Source organism: Choristoneura fumiferana, chromosome 16, assembly GCF_025370935.1.
Source record: "Choristoneura fumiferana chromosome 16, NRCan_CFum_1, whole genome shotgun sequence".
NCBI classification, from domain to species: domain Eukaryota; kingdom Metazoa; phylum Arthropoda; class Insecta; order Lepidoptera; family Tortricidae; genus Choristoneura; species Choristoneura fumiferana.
Window position 1 is genome coordinate 10,033,800 of NC_133487.1, and position 18,928 is coordinate 10,052,727.

General features: G+C 35.1%; 1 protein-coding gene across 1 annotated transcript; it reads right to left on the bottom strand.

Annotated features, from left to right (window-relative positions):
* Positions 1 to 626: 626 nt before the first annotated feature.
* Positions 627 to 14,165, bottom strand: LOC141436268 (glutamate receptor ionotropic, kainate 3-like). Its single transcript, XM_074099177.1, has 17 exons — positions 13,798 to 14,165; positions 12,629 to 12,774; positions 11,030 to 11,197; positions 10,635 to 10,786; positions 10,108 to 10,304; positions 9,724 to 9,980; positions 8,957 to 9,061; positions 8,155 to 8,265; positions 7,691 to 7,888; positions 7,318 to 7,479; positions 6,259 to 6,458; positions 4,983 to 5,181; positions 3,738 to 3,829; positions 3,187 to 3,317; positions 2,987 to 3,099; positions 2,761 to 2,907; positions 627 to 2,016 (listed from the first exon to the last, which is right to left on the bottom strand). Exons 1-17 carry the CDS (start codon positions 13,862 to 13,864, stop codon positions 1,735 to 1,737), a joined length of 2,727 nt encoding a protein of 908 aa, XP_073955278.1. The 5' UTR covers positions 13,865 to 14,165; the 3' UTR covers positions 627 to 1,734.
* Positions 14,166 to 18,928: the final 4,763 nt, after the last annotated feature.

Below are 18,928 nucleotides of genomic sequence, written 5' to 3' on the forward strand. Positions count from 1 at the left end.
AATGACTTGTTGAAGGAAAACAGAAATATTTGTACGCCTACTGGCAAAACATAGAGATTCCTGAATGTTATACTTTTAAGATCGATTATGTACACCTGTTCCACAAATAATCGTATTCTATTCTATTCTAAAGACGCGTATTGACGAGAGCTGTAAGGTGCAAAAAGAATTATTCAAAGAAGTCAAAAAAGAAAAAAGTAATGGCAGAAATAGAGAAAAAAAATTTTTTTTTCCAATTTTTGAATTTGGCGCTCGGTATTTACGAAACGAAGAATGATAAGTATCAAAAATTTGAGAAAAAATCCTATGGACAATTTAGTCAGCTACGATTTGAGCCTAAAACAAAGACAATCGGGTAAACAAAGGGTTTGCCCTGTAGCCTAAACTTTTTGAAAAAAGTCACAACGACAATTTTATTTCGAATTCCGTAGATTTATTTCCAATTAGCTCGATAGTCGTGTAAGGCACGAAATCTGTGACTTTTTTCTCATAAAATGTTTTCACAGATATTTATAAATTCTAATTACAGATTGATATTTGTTTTAAGTACTTATGTAGCAAAACCAAGTTTGTTGATTAAGTAGTAAAGGGAAGTATAGGTAGGTATTAGAATAGGAACACGTTTATATTAGCATAATAATTTTATTTAAATAAACAACAAAAAATATATGAAATATTCTGTAAATAATTATGTTGAAATCTTAAAGCAAGTTGGACTAATTTTATTGCAGGAAAGTTTTTTTTAAATCTTTTAAGTACATCATTTTGTTACATTTAGTGAATATTATAAACTAGCTTTGACCCGCGGAATCACTCGCTTAAACCATAAGGTAGGTATAACACTTTGGATTTAAGTTGAAAGATCCTACTAATATTCGTTATTGTGTAAGAATATCGAAATAAAACTACCCTTTAGATGTGTTACTTATTCCTCAGATCCAGTTATTACATACCAAATTTCATCCCAATCCGTCCAGACATTTTAGCACGAAAGAATGACAAACATGCACACTCATAGACACACAATTTTTAATAGGATGTAATAAAATGGTGTTTGTAAAAATTGATTTACTAAACAAGGTCGGGTAAAGTTATAACTTCTCCGGCAATTTGTTTAGCTAATGGAGGCAGCATGAGAGATCGCGGTCGCAAAGGGCGGTGTCCATTGCAAGTTGGACACTGATATAATGCTCCATGTATCAAAACCATAAAGGAAACAATCTACAGAGAAAGGATTGAAGATTACCTACTTATTAAGAAAAACTATTACATTTTTAGTCTGATCATAAATTCTTAATCAATGAATGATTCGTTTATTCACAGAATCATATTATGGTAGCTTAGGAATAGGAGTTCTTATAATTTTCATGTGCCAAAAAAAGTGGATTGCATCATACAGATTGCCCAAGAACACCGTCTTACACTTTAACTTTTATAAAAGATGATAGTTAAACTATAAACAAACATAGGGTATTTTCTACGGTTCGTAGATGGACGCAGATATAGTAATTACTTTTAATAAGCTTCTGATATTTTGATGCAGACACGTCGAAATATCGGGAACTTAACAAAGATACCTACTTAGTCATGATTTACATTATATTCCGACATAACCACGTCTAATAAATAACTGTGAGTCATTCAAAGCTCTTAGTGAAAGCACAATGTCGTATTTCTTAAACATATCAATGAAATGTCTTCGATTAAAAACTTTGTTTTAAGATGATGATTGTTTTAAGAATACTTCCGTCTTCTCGCAAGGGCTACGCTCAAGCTAGAAGCAGAGTGGCGTGAACTGTGCGAATGACATGTTCTGCGGGAATCCGTGGATCTACCAGACAAAGCTGATCGTAAGGACCGAACTTCATCCTTGATTTCACCTTCCACTTCGGCTTCGGCTAAAGCTTCGGCGCTACTCGTATCATCAGACTTTGCAGGACGCTTCACTGGTTTAATATCTCCGTTAAATTTGATGGCAAATTTTAGCTCTTCAACTAATTCGTACTTGAAGGTTGTCTGTAAGAAGTAAACCCTTTTTAAACACATCTAATATTAGATGTATATCTACTATTTGAAACAAGTTATTTTATACCATTTTGTTAACAATGTCACACAAATTAAATTGCTGAGGTTGTCATAATAGGTATTGTTCAATCAGATCAGAAGTCTTATTGTCTAACGGTTCTCTGCCTTTTCCCAACTCACGATTCCTAACTGTTTCACTTGCCAAACTGTTTCATTTCCCAACTCACAATTTTCTATGAAACTTTTTTTTGGAACTTTCATAAAACGCACCTAATGTAACCTACTGTGTTCTATAAAAGCATATAGAAAATACACTGAGAAAAACTTTTGGTTTCGGAGAAAATTGAGAGTCAGTTAGCAAATGAAACATTTGACAAGCAATAATTCTGCGAAAAGGCAGAACCCGTTGTCTAACATACTTGTAATCACAATCGTTTTCACTTCTTTCTATCAAAGGGTATAAGTGTGTGTAAGTGTAGAAAAAATGGCGAATATGATTGCAAACGTCAGCGTTATTAGACAATGCGGCCTCAGATTTACACAGCTATTGAAACTCAATGGACATTATTTATAAATGCGTTGGTTAATATTTCTATGCAATAAAAAAACGTAAATAATAGTGAAGGAAACTGGAACAGGTCAGTTCCTCTAGCTCTAGAGACTTTTACAGAACTTAAGCAGTTTTTATTTCTTTTGAGCTTATCAGTGTTGCATAAACAAGTACTGGGTACGTACTTTGTATTTGACGGACCGTTTGAAGACTCCCCATAGCATATCGAGTATTGAGATGATCAGACCGAGCACGCAACCTCCACTCAACACAACGAACACACCTTGCATGTTTTTCATGTCCAATGGCTTTTCTTTCTCCGCTTCTTGTTGCTAAAATTTAGACCGCAATTAATCGGAAACGTTATTCACAAACAATCGCAATGAGATTTTATTGAAACAAAGTTATTACCCCGCATTTCCCTGCTCTTTTCTCTTTCCACCAAAGATCTTTCAATTTTTGAAGTTCGCCGTTCTCCTTGAGTTTTAAAAGTGCATCGTCTATAATTTTTTTGTAAGGCGTGCCTGATATAAAAAAATTAAACATACTCATTATCAATTTTCCATGGTATCAAAGAATAGCCTCATGCAAAGACATTATGCGTTCCATACCCATTTTCATTCCGATTCCGTAGCTCTTCGAGTCCAGAAGATCTCCAATTTGCATCAACTCACAATGTCTTTCTTTGTAATATTCTATAGACGTGGACTCCATAAAAAGTGCATAATTCTCGTTCTCAGCCCTTAAGGAATCAGTAAATATATAGTAAAATATATAAATATATAGTAGATAGGTAGCTAAGTTAGGTTTCCCCATTTAATATCCTTTTCACTAAAAAGACTTACTATAGTAGTTTGAGCACGGGTTCGCACGTCTGTTTTTCGAAATGTATGTACCCAAAAAAATACACTAAGATCTTTTGATGTAGTAAAACATTGTCAAAAAACTTTAATACCTATGATGAACTCAATTATATCTGCGTATGAACATCCCATGACATTATTATATACTTATTTCATATTCGTTAGTCGAGTGCTGATTGAGCAAGCCATCTCGCCAGGCAGCCATAATTTTGAACCCTGTTTCGAATAAAATCATGCCTCAAACGGTCGTCATGACCTGCCTCGCACAATCAGCAATATCAGTATACGGCTAAAGCTACCTCTCAATTCCTTTGTCATTATCGTCGACATTCCAATTTTTAGATATCATTTTCTCGTGCATGTCTCGGTACATGGTTCCTGGTGGTTGACTCTGAGAAAAACAAAAATGTTACGTTTAATACTTAACTTATGTGGAAACACGCATAATAAGCTCAAATTAAAAGTTAAACCAGAAATCGATTCCGAGTTTTATTTCCCCAAACCCCCATATCACAATACTCCCGAGAACTGTCCGTTTTTTTTTTCGGATAAAAAAGTTATTTCTCTGACAATCCCAGAACCGGGTTTTACTTCGCTCTACAAATGTGCAAGTTGCAGAAAGTTTCCAAAAAGTTGGGAAAGTTCTCGAAAATTTTCACACGAAATATACCTAGGAAATTTAAATTTAAGAAACGGAAAGTTTCAATCCCCATACAAAATCGAGAAAAGTTTCCGAAATTATCCCATATGAAAAATTCCGCCATTTTGGAAAGTTTCCTTTGGCGCATCAGTACTTCGCTCACAGGCTGTACCAGAGAAATAATGCGGTGAGCGTCCTGGGAACTATTCTCAGGTTGGTCTTCCTCTTTTTTTAGTCTAAACACTTTAGTTCTTCCTTTGTTATTTAATACACACCTACCTACTTATTTAGTTTTTTTTTTTCATATTGATAACCAGATAAATATTATTATACATATTCACTGTATAGGGAATAAAAATAAAACTTGGAAAAATCTGACATCTTGAATAACAATTTATTGAATCTGGCGTTACTTTGCGGAGGTCCATATCAATCAACTGAAACAATTATTTTTCTCAACCGGGAACTCTCGTTTAACATCTGGTAGCATGGTATACGATTGTGTTGCTCTGAAGATGAGCTTTGGTTGAGTTCGAAACATGTAAGTGTATTGAGGTGGTGGTGGTAGATTAGAGTTTGTGTGATTTGTGTTTGTTCTTACAGTGTGGAGGTGGAAGAACTGCATGAACACACATTTCTTGCATAAACGTAGCTATCATAAGGTCGCGGTAAACAAAGTAATTGTTACAGTTCATCCTGAATAATCTTAAGATTATCTATAATATACATATGAAAAGGTATCGTAATATTCACTTCGCCAATAATACTCAATCTAATAATAATCTAGATTATTTAACATGCATTTGGCAGCTTAACAATGTTGTCATATCATATTGATTATGTTAAGAAAATTCCAGGACCTGCCTACAGTCTTCGGACTTATAAATTTAACCTAGGTAAGTACCTCAAAAAACGTCTTGGTGGAACCTTCATTTTTGCATCCATACTTAAGAGATGGATGTTCGTATAGTTCTTTCACGTTTGTAAATGGCAAAACATTTTTCTCCACTGTTAGAAAAGCTACTAACGTGCCGACATACGAGGCAACCATGATCATGGTGAAAAACCACCATATACTGGTTATCATGCGCGGAGCTAGAGCGCTGAAAGCAAAAATTATGAGCATTTACCTTTGATTTATGAGTACTTTATACATGACAAGCTTTTAAGATTCGTAAGTCACTTAAGGTTACTTTCTCTTAACGGCAAATTGTGTTTTTCATTTCAACTTCAAAAAAAGAGGTTTTAAATTCGACCCGTATGCACGTAATATTAACCGAATTGCACTGCACAGTTTTTGTGTACGTTAGTATAAAAACCGATTAATTCGTTTCAAAAATAACTGAATACAAAAAAAATATTTTAGGGTAGTTTTTAATTTTAATTGTTCCATTACAATACCTAATGCGTTTGTTTACATAAATTAACCTATAATATAAAAATATATATATAGACTTTAAAACTGCAACTTAAAAGGTAGAAATAAAAGTCATATCTTTTTTAAAATATAAAATAAATATGCCGACTATTTTTTGACGCTGCCTTGAAATAAAAAAAATATTTAAATGAGTAGGTAGGTATTGTATGTTAATAGATATACAATTACGATAATACTTTCGATAGATAATCTATGCAAACTATATTTACTTAAGATTATTTAAAAGATAAAACTTTTATCTGTCCCTTTTTATGTATCTTTTTGAAGTCGTTTTTTTTTTTTATTTTTAATTCTATCCTAATAAATATTACCTGCATTATACATTTTGCTTTACTGTGGTAATGTTATGGATAACGGGACTTCTTACTGATATAGTCCAATACATGAAATTGAGAAGCCACCATTCTTTAACAGATTTTTGAGAAAGGAGCCTTAAGCTACTTCCATATCGTCTCGGTAAGTACATATTTTGTGAATGATATAAGTATTTCATAAATTACATAACACTTACCTGGTATTTTGACGTATGCTAGTCTAGTTATGATACTTATGATATGATCTATTTTCGTAGTTACAAACATTGTGCTAAAACGTTTTTTGTGCTCATTTATTTAGGTCTAAAACTCAAGGCAAGACAAGCGTTAGCGTTTACAATGGAATTTTCTTACTATTAGATCGTGATTTCTTCCACTTTGTCAAATGCATGACTTATTTTTAAAACGTATAGAACATTTCCGCTTACATGGGTGCAATTTCTGATCCTTGTTGCATGACAGAGCCGATGATAAGCCAGACAGAGTTGGCGAAGCTGAATTGGTTGCTGAGTTCCTCTGGATCTTCAATACATGGGACCGGATTCTGCCATTCCTTGTTGGACAGCCGGCCCACTACAATCATTACTATTCCTAGAAGAACTTGTATGAAGACCATATAGTACCATACCTGGAAAAGAGCAAAACATATATTTTTGAAGCACTCGATTCCGGCAAAGCATTTACGGGTTTTGTAACTTTTACCCCGTGCTCTTTGACAATTTTGTAAGCAATGAAACATAGGTGCGGTTTATGAAGTTAACGCTGATTCCCTGAAAGATTACTTGCGTTACAAAACATAGAGGACCAAGTTATACTTCTTGTGCCAGATTATTTCAGGTATTTTCGGGTAGGGGTGTTTTCGGGGTTTACTATTTCTGGTGTACAATAAAAAGTCATTGTATTGTATTGTATTGTATTATTTCGGGTGTATTCCTGGGATGTTGCCTTTCATACTGGAACACAAACGAACTTAGGGGCAGGATGAGACAGTAAGATGGTTGTAATGATACGAACGGTTCCAAGTGTAGTTTGTCGCTCGGTGTTACTTTCCATCTGATATGGATAGGAAGCGACATGGTACCAATACCATTACTTTGTAACTTAAGTTGTGCTAAATACTTGTGATCATTAAACAACATTGTAAATCTGTTTAAAATACCTATAGCTCGTTGAGTTTCTTGCCGGATTCTTCTCAATAGAGGTTTTTCCGAACCGGTGGTAGATTTGATTTGACATTCATAAGTGTAATACCAAGTCGGTTAATTTATTCAGTCCCTACTTACGGGTCCTTCTGTCTTAAGTTATTAGGTACGTAATTAGCTAACCTAACAACATCTTATAGTGACCATATCAATATTAAACATCTTTTATGTTATTAAATAAATAGATTGACTTGGCCATGTCGGCCAAGGTCCGTGCCGCTTTTTGCTCGACTTGGCGGGGGCACTGCCGTGTCTTCAGATAACGATAATTTGACTATGACTTACCTCCGGGGCAAAGACAGCCATGAATGAGAACATTGCTGGCGGTTGCTTACTAGGCTCCTTGTAGAGTATTCCAATGCCAAGCGTCATGAAAGGTATAGAGAAGTCAATAGCCTTTTGACGCTCAGCGTTAATGGTAAAATCACAAATTCCGAAATCCGCCCTCTGAAAAAAGTTCAAATAAATAACTATCATAGCTTAAATAATTATCAGAAGTCGTAAAACCTTCCTTTTTTGGGCGGAAGATTTTACTTAGACAGACACTAATACGTACAAGTGATTCTTGTCCATCAAAAAGTATTAAAATCTTTTGTAAGATTACGGTGTACCTAACTAATATTACTAACAATAATATAAGGTACATAATTTTACTAACCTCTTCAGCAATTTCTTTCACCATTCCAGTAAGTTTTCCATTTTTGTAAGAGCCGTAAACCTCATTATTTTCAAATTCGCAGTTAAATCCTAACATATCACCTAGTTTTTGAAATAAATCAATAGCATATCCTTCATATCGATCATTGCCTTCTAGAGCTTCAGTGGATTCTTTGAGGTACGTGTAGGGTGCTGCTTTCTGTAAACAGTAAGAAAATATGGCAACATGATGCACTTGGTCAGTAAGGATTTTTTCTTTTTTGAAGCGTTCCACATTCGGTTGGTTGGTTAAATAAGGCCAAAAAGCCCAGATGTTAACATTAGATCTTAAAAACGTAAATTAAATATGTGAATGAATCTTATGACTGCTTATAGTTTGTGGCTATTTTACAAACTTATTTACGTCTAAGAGTAGGTGGTATAATAAACATTTTCATGGACTATTAATGATCATTAGATACTTACAATTGAAATTAGAACTTTAAATGTTTTGTTTCTCATAATATTTTCACTGTCTTCCGCAGGTGGCACATACGGTCGAGATATTATTAGATCATTAGATTCCCATGCCCCTATCTAAAACACAAAGCATGACTAAAAGTAATAATGCATACTCATACCTACCTAATTATCATTTTTATACAATTTGTCTTTAGTATAAGTTAATTTATTCAATCAGGTGTTCCTTCAAATTTTGATATCAATGACTTAAACCAACTTCTCCTTACGACCTTCCTACTCTGCGTCCACAAAAAATTATGGTACACTCGCAGTACACGTATAAAAAAACAATGAGAGGATCTTACCGGTGGAATATTGCTAGATAACTTAGTATAGTGTGGTAAGTTTGATATTACACTTACTTGCGCAATCGCAAGCAAATGTCCATTTAGTTTAGTTTATCGCTGGCTCAAAAGCGTTCTTGAATAGTCCAGCAAATTGCACACTTTAAGTGGCAGTGGGCTGGTTGCATTCCTTGTGGACCTAGTGACCATTGGGAGCGTAAATGTTCTGGAGTTACGATCGTGTGGGACATAATTTTGGAAGGTTTCCGTAAAGTGGACTCGGAAGAAAGAGAAGAAAGGAACTAGTCGCGGAATACCATTGACTGTGAGAGTAAAAACAAAAGATCATTGGGCACGAGCGTGAATCCCACGGATTATTGTCCAAGGATCTCAAGATACGTTGCTTAACGGTAGACATCCACCAGCTGATATGATGATGATGACGATAAATTTATGAAGCGCTAATTTATAAGTTGACTCACCACTTGAGGACCTGCTGAGGTCAGCTCTACGACTTCCATCGTCACATCAGATCTTTGTCCAGAGTCATCAAAGTTTAATGACCTCGTGATTCCTTCTATCTTAGTCTGAGGGAAAAAATAGAAATAGTTTAATAACAATAGGTAACATGCTCGAATGGTAAACTTGTACGAGTATGACTGCTCTATCATCAGACTATGGATACCATTCTTGGTCAAAGGGCACCCTAATACTATGTTAGAATAGTATATAGTAATAGCTCAAACACGGGTAGGTTACGTTTTTCTGTTTTAAAGTTCCAGTATCTGCCTTACTATTACACCCTCATCAAACCCTGGATACTATTTTTAGTCAAAGTAAAACCTAAAACGTTTTTGCCAACCAAAACACGGCTAGTTTATGTAGTACTGTTTTGGAGTTCCAGTGCCTAGTTTCGGGCTCCAACACCAGATGTTAGCTCTATAGTACAATACTCATCAGGACTACGCTTAGATGTCAAGTTAAATGTCAATACTACAACATAAAGTTGGTGGAAATCAAGTTCAACGATTTCGTGACATAGATACATATTTACAGGTGAAACTAATATTACCTATGTGTATATAAAAAAAAAACACTTGGTCAGTAACAAATTTGAGCTTTGAGCAATTTAAATATTCGCATTTTTAATATTAGTAAGGATAATAATTTCTAAATTTATGGACGTACAAAATATTAGTTAAAAAAAGTAACTTCTATTTGTGATTTAAAATTGACCCCATTAACTCACAGTTTTCATGAAACTTAAGAGAGATGTTCCGAATTCCCAAGATTGATAATCTTCACAATTGACTTGGCCTGCCGTAGCCTCCATATTAACAATTTTCGATCTTGCTTGATAAAAAATATACACCGCATCATGTATTAGAAAGATGCGTGTATTCATTACTTGGGGATAGTACTCTGTCTCATTTGATTCACGTGGCATTTCATGAAGAAAATCCTGAAGAAGTTTTTGTTCTTCATCTATGTTTACTATCCTAAAACCTGTAAAATGTCATGGTTACCTTCTCTACTTAGTAAAACCTTTTCAGAAAATACTAACACCATATGTATGTAGACTGTTACAGAAAGTATCTTAAAATGACTTTACCGTAGTTTATGACATACTTACCAGTCATGTTGACTCCTCCATATCTGTACGGAGTTAAGTCCATAGTAAATAAATCCAGTGAAAGGAAAATATATGATTGTTCGTCTGCCATCAAGCCTACTTGTTGGGCGTGGGTAAGAAGCTGCTTTAACTTATCCGAAGGACAATCCACTACGAAATTTACGTATCCGTTCATCTTTGCATCGATGAGGACATCTCTGAAACAATTAATACTTAAAAATTATATAAAAAATAATAATAAATAAGATGGTAGTAGCTTAGAGAGACAAATAATGTGGGCAGTTTAGAGTTTTTTCAAACGTTTACTGGTTAATTATGGCATTCGTTTGGTTTACCAACGGGTGGTGTCCAAATGACATTATTAGTTATTAGACCCTAAGGTACCATTAAGACTATTGATGCGTTGCCAGGCTTGTAAGAAGCGGAAAACTCGCTTTTTAAAGTCACCCGGCCTTTCAGAGTTCATTGCCATTGAGTATTTCTTGTGAGAAGGTTCCATAGTGTGTCATGTTTCAAATAAGTTTTACCTATAATCCTGTCCACTGAGTTCCCTCACAGAAACTGTCATTTCCTTGGTAGCCATTTCAAGGAGACTGCTAGCCCGAAGCAAACTGTAGCCTTTCTCGTACAACAATGTAACGTTTGTCCATTCCTTGATTGTTACCAACTTCTTCAGAACCTTAAAGAAATTGCGTTTACAGTACAAAAGCAGTAAGTAAACTAAAACCGACCAAGTAAGAATTCAACTCGCGCACTGAGAGCGCTGCACAAATTTAAACTTCTCAATTTGCACGTTTTGTCCCTGGCAAATAAGTATTTATTAGATTCTCTTAATCTTGGGCTTGGGCTGTATTAGTTCCTTCCTGTAATCTAATATTAATATTAGTACGATTAAATAGTCTTTTAAAACACTCATTGTTACCATATTGTATGCAGCCGGACTAGGGTTTAGGTTTATATGAAGCCACTGTTCATTGACGAAGTCATTGTGGTTGATGAGGACATGAGGTATATCCAGCAGATCGCATATGGCTTGCACGTGCGCGCTTGTCCGTCCACTTGTCCCATCGATGATGCCTATTACCCCTTCCTGAAATCATTGTGAAAATCATCATCGCCGTCATCATCATCATAATAACCATTAGGATCATCATCATCACATAGCTCGTGCTACGATTGGACGTATACATAGGGCAAGAAATATTTGGTTTTTGAACGGGTTTATCATTTTATTGTGTGCGTGAGTGCGTGCGTACGTGCGTGCGTGCGTGCGTGCGTGCGAGTGAGTGTGTGTGTGTGTGTGTGTGTGTGTGTGTGTGTGTGTGTGTGTGTGTGTGTACATAAATAAATATATGGATTTTTAGCCATAACACGTGTCTTGCTCTTTTAACTCAAGCGACATTTTTATTTCTCTTTATGATTTCTACGGTTACAGCTTTACTTGTTATTACGCTAACCAGTGGTTCCCAACCAGTGGTTCGCGGACCATCTTTAGTCCGCCAGAATGAAATGGAATCCACAAAAGGTGGTATAGAACAGAAAATGCTGAAGCCCAAATATCTCATTGATAGTAACTGAATTTATAGGCTACTCAAAATTAATGTGCTTTAGATTATAGCACTGATATTAAAAATGACACTTTTAGGTCGATAAATTATCATTCAGACTGTCTGTCTGCCGCAGGGCTTTATTTGAAGAACCATAATAGTAGACAATTAAAATGTTTATTTTAGCAAAATGTGGGGTAATTTTATATTGATTATAAGCGATCTAAAACTACCCCACATTTAGCTTAAAATCAGGGCTCTCTGGGATGTCTTAAAATTGCAGCCGTTTTTATACACAACTTATACAGGGTGAAATTTTGAATGTGAATTTAATACAAAACTAGTGTTTCAAGCTCAGTTAATGCTAGACAATAATAAATAACGCATTACCTTAGTTGAAATTAGTATCTTATAATTTAGGACGTTCATACTTTTTTAAATTGAAATCATTAAGTCAATGTATGGAAACCACCAATTTAATCAAACTTATTTCTTAAATTAGTTAGTTAACGATTAGGTTTATTCATCATCATCATCATTCCAGCCTATATACGTCCCACTGCTGGGCACAGGCCTCCTCTCAGAACAAGACTCTCATCATTGAATTGCTTCGCAGGTTTGTGCAGGTTTCCTCACGATTTTTTCTTTCTCGTGGAAAAACTCAGAGGTGCAAGCCGGGGTTTGAACCCACGACCCTCTGCTTGAGAGGCGATAGGTCAAACCACTAGGCCACCACGGCTTCAACTTAAGGTATATTGTCCGGCATTAAATCAGATTGAAACACTAATTTTGTAAAACCTTGAAAATTTCACTGTCTGTATAAAAATTTATACAGAACCCTTGGTAACTTGGTTTAGGTCTGACTTGCACATGCCCGGTTGTAATCTTGTAGTCCCTGCTATTAATAAAGCAATTAAAGTGGTCCCTGGTCAAAAAAAGTTTGGGAGTCACTGCTAAACGGATGACACACTTACTTGAGCTAAAGCGCACACGTGTTCGCCCGCTTCTAGTACTTCACCCCTCCTGGACACTGTCCTGACAGACGCTGTGAAGTTATACAAGCTTGCACTCGAGTTCAGAGCCACTTCTAAGTCACTATCCTCTTCGTAAAACAGTCCTCCTGAAAAGCGTCAAATGTAATGTTAGTTCTACTAATATTATAAATGTGAAAATTTGTTAGTTTGTTGTTCAGAACTCATTCATAGACTAAGTCAAAATAAGTTAACCGAATGTCACAAAAATCTACCACCTGCTTGGAATTAACCAAAACATTTATCCGCCAAAAACTCAACGAGGTGTACCTATGTACTTGCTAAACAAATTTACAACGTTATTTCATAACTCACATAACAAGTATTTAACACAAACTATTTAAAAAATTCAACAGATCGTAGAGTCAGTCTGTTTAGACGACCCTGTGAATTTGTTACCAGGATTTTTTATTTTGGACGGCGAATAGTTTTTTTTATGTGTGTTTAAAAATGTGTATATAATATTTAAAAAGGTTACGGCGTCAAAGTTGTGACACGAATACATTTTGAATCGAAAATACCGCTAAAAATTGTTAAAAGGCAGGACAGGTCTAGATTTGTTATTAGCGCACCCGTAAATAAAGGGTATAACGGGAGCAAACAGTACACAAAATATTTATCCATATCTGTGTGTGCTGCCGCTGCCTTGCCAGCATGTTCTTTAGTTTTTGTGAGCTTTCCACATTATCTTAACTTATAAAATCATTGTATGAAAACTTTAGCGATAAGGCCGCCTATTGCTCACCTTGTATTTTTTTCTCTGTGTATCTGTTTTCTGTATCGCTTCCTATGTCTGGTGTAACAATAAAGAGTCTTTATTGTATGAATAATAATTATTGCCATATTGTATTTATCTCTAGATTTTCAAATAGTACCTACTTTTCAATACTTGCAAGCAAAAACAGTAGGTAGGTACTTAACAATTGTTAGTGGTGATTTTTACAAGCTTGTTTTAAACGTCACCCGTAAATATTTGTTTTTTGTTAAAAAATGTGCAAGTTAATTAAAATCCTCTTCCAGTCTAGTCAGATGGGCTTGATATTTGGTAGATGTACATAATATGCATTTCTTAACAAAAACTTAGTAGTGAATTAACGTGGAATAATACTTACCAATAACAAACTGTCCCTCCGTGAGCACACATTTTGAAAACACTGCTAGAATTAATACTTTTATCATTTTCTGCGTCAGCTTTCAGATAACAAATCAAATAGATAAATTACGATCATCTCATCTTTATACGCTTTGGAAGTCTTTAAATTTTAACGAGTTTACGTTACCGCTAGCCTAATTACTTTAGGTTTAATTGATTAACGTTGGAACCGCGTTGTAAACGTTTTGAGCTTAAGCCGCCTTCGAATAATGTGTTTAGATTTGCCGGTGGCGCGACACAGAAATAATCCCGCGTCTATATTTAGGACTATTCCACAAAACGACATACTTTGCGATCGTCGTCTCGGCTATGGCGGCAGACGGAATGAGTGAAGACAACCCGAATTGAAAAGCAATCCGTGAAAAAATGTAATTTCTTGTCAGACAAACGGACAAGTGGGGACGGTGGATTTTTATCATTCTTGGACTGGATTCGGGATCTGAATAAAATTAGGTTACTTTTTTGTGAATTTCTCACAGTAACTCGTTAGCGCTTCGTTCTATTAAAATCTAAGGAAATAAAAGCAGCAGGGCTACTACGAAAATCGAAGCTCGAAGTTCGTGTCGTGCGGTCCCTCTCGCTCTCGTATTAAATGGTATAAGTTAATTTTATTATTTATTTTGTTTTATATTATAGATAAATCTCCTAAGTAGATAAATGCTATTAAAAATATTTTATTTTAATGCAGATATGTAACTTTCCCGCGTGAGAACTGAGTTAGGAGTCTAACAACTGGTAGCATGGTGTACGGTTGTGTCACTCTGAAGATGAGCTCTGGTTGAGTTCGAAACGCGTCAGTGTAGTGTGGTGGTGGTGATAGATGGGTTTGTGTGATTTGTGTGTGTTCTTACAGTGTGGAGGTAGAGGAACTGCATGAACACGCATATTTTGCATAAGCTTAGCTATCTTAAGGTTGCGGGTGAGCAAGGAAAATATTTTAGTTCATTCAAATAAGTATATTTTTTCAGATACATTCGAAAAACTTAAATGTTTGAGCCCAGGCTCAAGTCCTCGTCAAACTGTGCTTGAAAGGCCATAGGTTAAACCTCTACGCCCCATGACATTTTTAATTACTACGAATTATTGTTTTGTAATTAAAATACTATTGTAATTCGCTTGTTATGAACTGACGCTCTCGCAAACCATTTGATGGTGGTATTCACGTTCCAGCTGTCTTCTAACGAGGTTCTATTGTTGTTCTCAAGAATGCTTGCAATGAAAACTTGAACGAATAGACTTTAGGCTTACATTTTTCCGTAGAAATTGAAACCAACTGATTTTTTAACGTTATATGATACAAACTACAGGTAAACGATACAATATATTCATCGAAGAGTTGCAAAACATTTTTATATAAATATGCAAGGCAGAGGTGTCGCTTACTGGAACAGTGGAACTGATTATATAAACAATGCACGTCTCTAAACGGGTTGACCAAGCTACGAAAAAGGTCAAACGAGGAGTGTATATACTAGTACATAATTAATAATATTTCAAACGACAAAGAAATAAAACAATAAGTTTTACTTTCCTATTTTAAAACATTCTAGGTACATTCATGACTTATAATTTTTGATCAGGTAAAGATATAATGTTGCCGTTTAACTATTTTTTTTAGGTTTAGTTATATTAAGGCTTGCCTTAACAACAAACTGAGAATGGTCCTTTTTGCTCCTTCCGGCACTACAGTGTTTCGCTTCCTTTTTCCTTTTTATTCGTACACTAGCTTTTGCCCGTGGCTTCGCCTGCGTGGAATTCGGTTATCGCGTGCTGCTCCCTCGGGAACTGTGCATTTTTCCGGGATAAAAAGTAGTCTATAGATGTCACTCTCTGGCCCATAAACTATCTATTTGCCAAAAATCACGTCGATCCGTTGCTCCGTTTCGACGGGAAAGACGGACAAACATACAAACACACAAACGTACAAACACACACACTTTCGCATTTATAATATTAGTATGGATAATTTGTATTTTTCTGGTTGAGCCCAAAATCCGGCAAATGAATTATCCTTATTCTTAACGCTTCCAAATACAATAGTACATTGAACTTCACTCGATCAAAAAAACCATATCGTGTAAACTATGGACTGTTTAAATTATCTTTCAGTTTGTTACAGAGAATATATCGGAAAGTAAGTAGTTTAATTACATTTAACAGATTTTTTATCGGTTACATTCATAGTAAAAAATGCAATTTCTTTTCTTTTTTGCTAAGTTTTTCTTGCACAAGGTATCCCCCTCGAATGATTTTTAACTATTTGTCAAACGGTATAAGATGATGACAGAAAGAAATGACGAATTAATATCTTACGAGCATCCGGACGTTAGACAATATGGCTTCTAGTCTTAACAACTTCTAGTCCCAAATTACCCCACATTCTCCTTATAGGTAAGGATTTTTACTACAACGTTCATGCTAAAAGACGGGCATCAATTCACGTTTCAGCTAAAATAACCTAACCAAAAAAAAAACATTTTTATTACAAGCTTTTTTTTGCTGACTGTACTTTTTGTTGACTGTAATTGTATTGTCACCCAAACTACATTTGCATACCAAATTTCAAGTCGATGCTATTAACCGTTGAAGAGTTCCGTCCTGCGGAGACGATCCTGGCTGGACTACCAAAATGTCACTACTAGATTATTGTATTGTCACGTGATTTACATAAGTATGCCAAATTTCAAGTCAATCTGACTACTGAAAGTTGGTCGAATTTTACTTGCAAGATTTGACTACAGACAGACAGACAACGGGACAGGTGAAACTAAATAAAAGCTTGTAAAAACGTACGTACACACTTTTTATCAAAAATGTATCGCATCAGACTCTTAAATTCCAACATATTGTATGAATCATATACCATATAAAAGTTGTTAGGCTAGGAGTAGGTAGATGTGATTCCAAAAACTTATATTTTATAATTTTATTTGGTAACGTATCAACTTTGAGACGTTTCCAGATTTGGGAACGGTAAAACATATCATAATAAAGTTAGTGATTTATTTGTGTCACTTTAAGTCGACTGTGCGAAATGGAAATTTATATGGCGGTGATGTGCCCTATAAAATATTTACGATTTCCAATCCCAAAGTTAATGTACCTACCCAAGTTCCAACTCAACAGAATACTTAATGTCGTTTTAGGTGTCGATAATATTTTAACAAATGAGAAGGAAGTAATAGAGCAATATCTGAAAATAATAGCCGTTTAATGCTTTGAATAAACAATTTCAGACCATTTCAGAAAACTTATTTATTTTGGTAGCAGACCAATTTTATTGGGTAAACACTTTGTTGACAAACGAAAAGATTAAACCACCTGCCTGCTTTTATTAACTAAACTAGGTACTTCTCAGGATATAATATCATATAATAATATTTTTGTTTGGAGACAATGCCACAATTTAGTGCAAGCAGTTTTTCTGTGAAAAATACAATGCTAATTTAATTTCGTAGCATTCTACTGCTCATTTGCGACACTTATCGGACGACTTGATCATATCCCTGAGGTATTTGGTCAAATCCCTAAATCTGTTTAGGAATTTGATCAAATCACTAGACGTGTTTAGTAAAATGTTCTAGCTGACTTAAATAACTCGTTTTATCTTTTCCCTAAAACAGGTCAGGAATTTGATCAAATTGCTAAAAGAAATGAAGAAATCCATCGGCCATTGCTATAATTCTATCATTCCTCTAAAACGGCTCGGAGACTTGATCAAATCACTAAATTCCGCAAGGGAAATGATACAACGCGATGTTTTTTTATCATCTCCCGGGACTTGATCATATCCCTGAGGAATTTGATCAAATCCCTGTTTTTATCATTTCCCTGCGACATATATATTATAATGGGAAAGCCCACGACAAGATAGATGGACGATCTAGTAAAGCCGCAAAAATCAGTTGGATGAGAGCAAGCAACGCAGGACCGATCGTTATAGAACTCTTTGGAGCGGCCTTTGTCCAGCAGTGAACGTCTTTCGGCTGTTATAATGATGATGAACTTAACTCACTTATAAAGGCCGTGCCAGGATAAGCTAAGTGATTCTGCCCCCATCGAGTTTGGGCTCGTAATTTTTATGGATGGTGTGTCTCTACATTAGTAATAAATTGGCAACATTTCAGCCCCCCAAACTTAATAGTTTTTTTGTATATAAGAAAAAAACCGGCCAAAAGCGTGTCGAACACGCCCAAAATAGCCATTACGAAAGAATTAAGTAATATTTTTCGAAGGATTTCGTATTTTATACGGAATCTTCCAAGATTAGGTATATTTTATACCTTAGGCTGCTATTTACTCATAAACTACTAATTTCTCAAGCAAACTTGGCCGCTATAGTATTCCTTGAAAGTTTGATATACTTACTACCATCCTGAATATTTTCAAATTTTTCCACTCACCGGTTTAGATTTTAGAGGGGGGGGGGGGGACGCTCGATTTTAATGAAAATTTGCACTTTAAAGTTGAATATTTCGCAAACACATCACTTAATCGAAAAATCGTCTTAGCAAACCCCTGATGGTTTTAAAAGACCTATCCAACAATACCCCACACTATAGGGTTGGATGAAAAAAAAACACCTCCACTTTACGTCTATGGGAGGTACCCTAAAAAAAATTTTTTTTAACTTTTAATTGTACTATTTTGTCAGCATAGTTTACTTATATATTCGTGCAAAATGACAGCTTTCTAGCATTGATAGTCCCTGAGCAAAGCCGCGGACGGACAGACAGACAGACATGGCGAAACTATAAGGGTTCCGTTTTTGCCATTTTGGCTCCGTAACCCTAAAAATAATATGATTTTTCTTCAATATATATTTTTTTTTCAACCTATCTTAGCGTGCATCACAAATATTGTACATTCACTACAGATGATTATTTGACATGAATAACATTTTTATTGTGTCATAGAAAAAAATAAAAAAATTCTGACTGAAGATTTCATATTTTTTTATTATTTACTTCCATTTTAGAGAGCGCTCTAATTTTTTCACCAGTGATACACTCACAAATGAGCTATAACATGTATTTTTTTCAAAATAAATAGCTCTGGGAGCACATGGAGATATCTTTACATAAAATACA

Coding starts and splice junctions, on each gene's coding strand:
- LOC141436268 (XM_074099177.1), bottom strand. CDS start 13,864: ATGATAAAAGTATTAATTCTAGCAGTGTTTTCAAAATGTGTGCTCACG. Junction 10,787..11,029: donor GTCCGGCTGCATACAATATG/GTAACAATGAGT, acceptor AATTTCTTTAAG/GTTCTGAAGAAGTTGGTAAC. Junction 8,266..8,956: donor CCTCAGCAGGTCCTCAAGTG/GTGAGTCAACTT, acceptor TTTGTGTTTTAG/ATAGGGGCATGGGAATCTAA.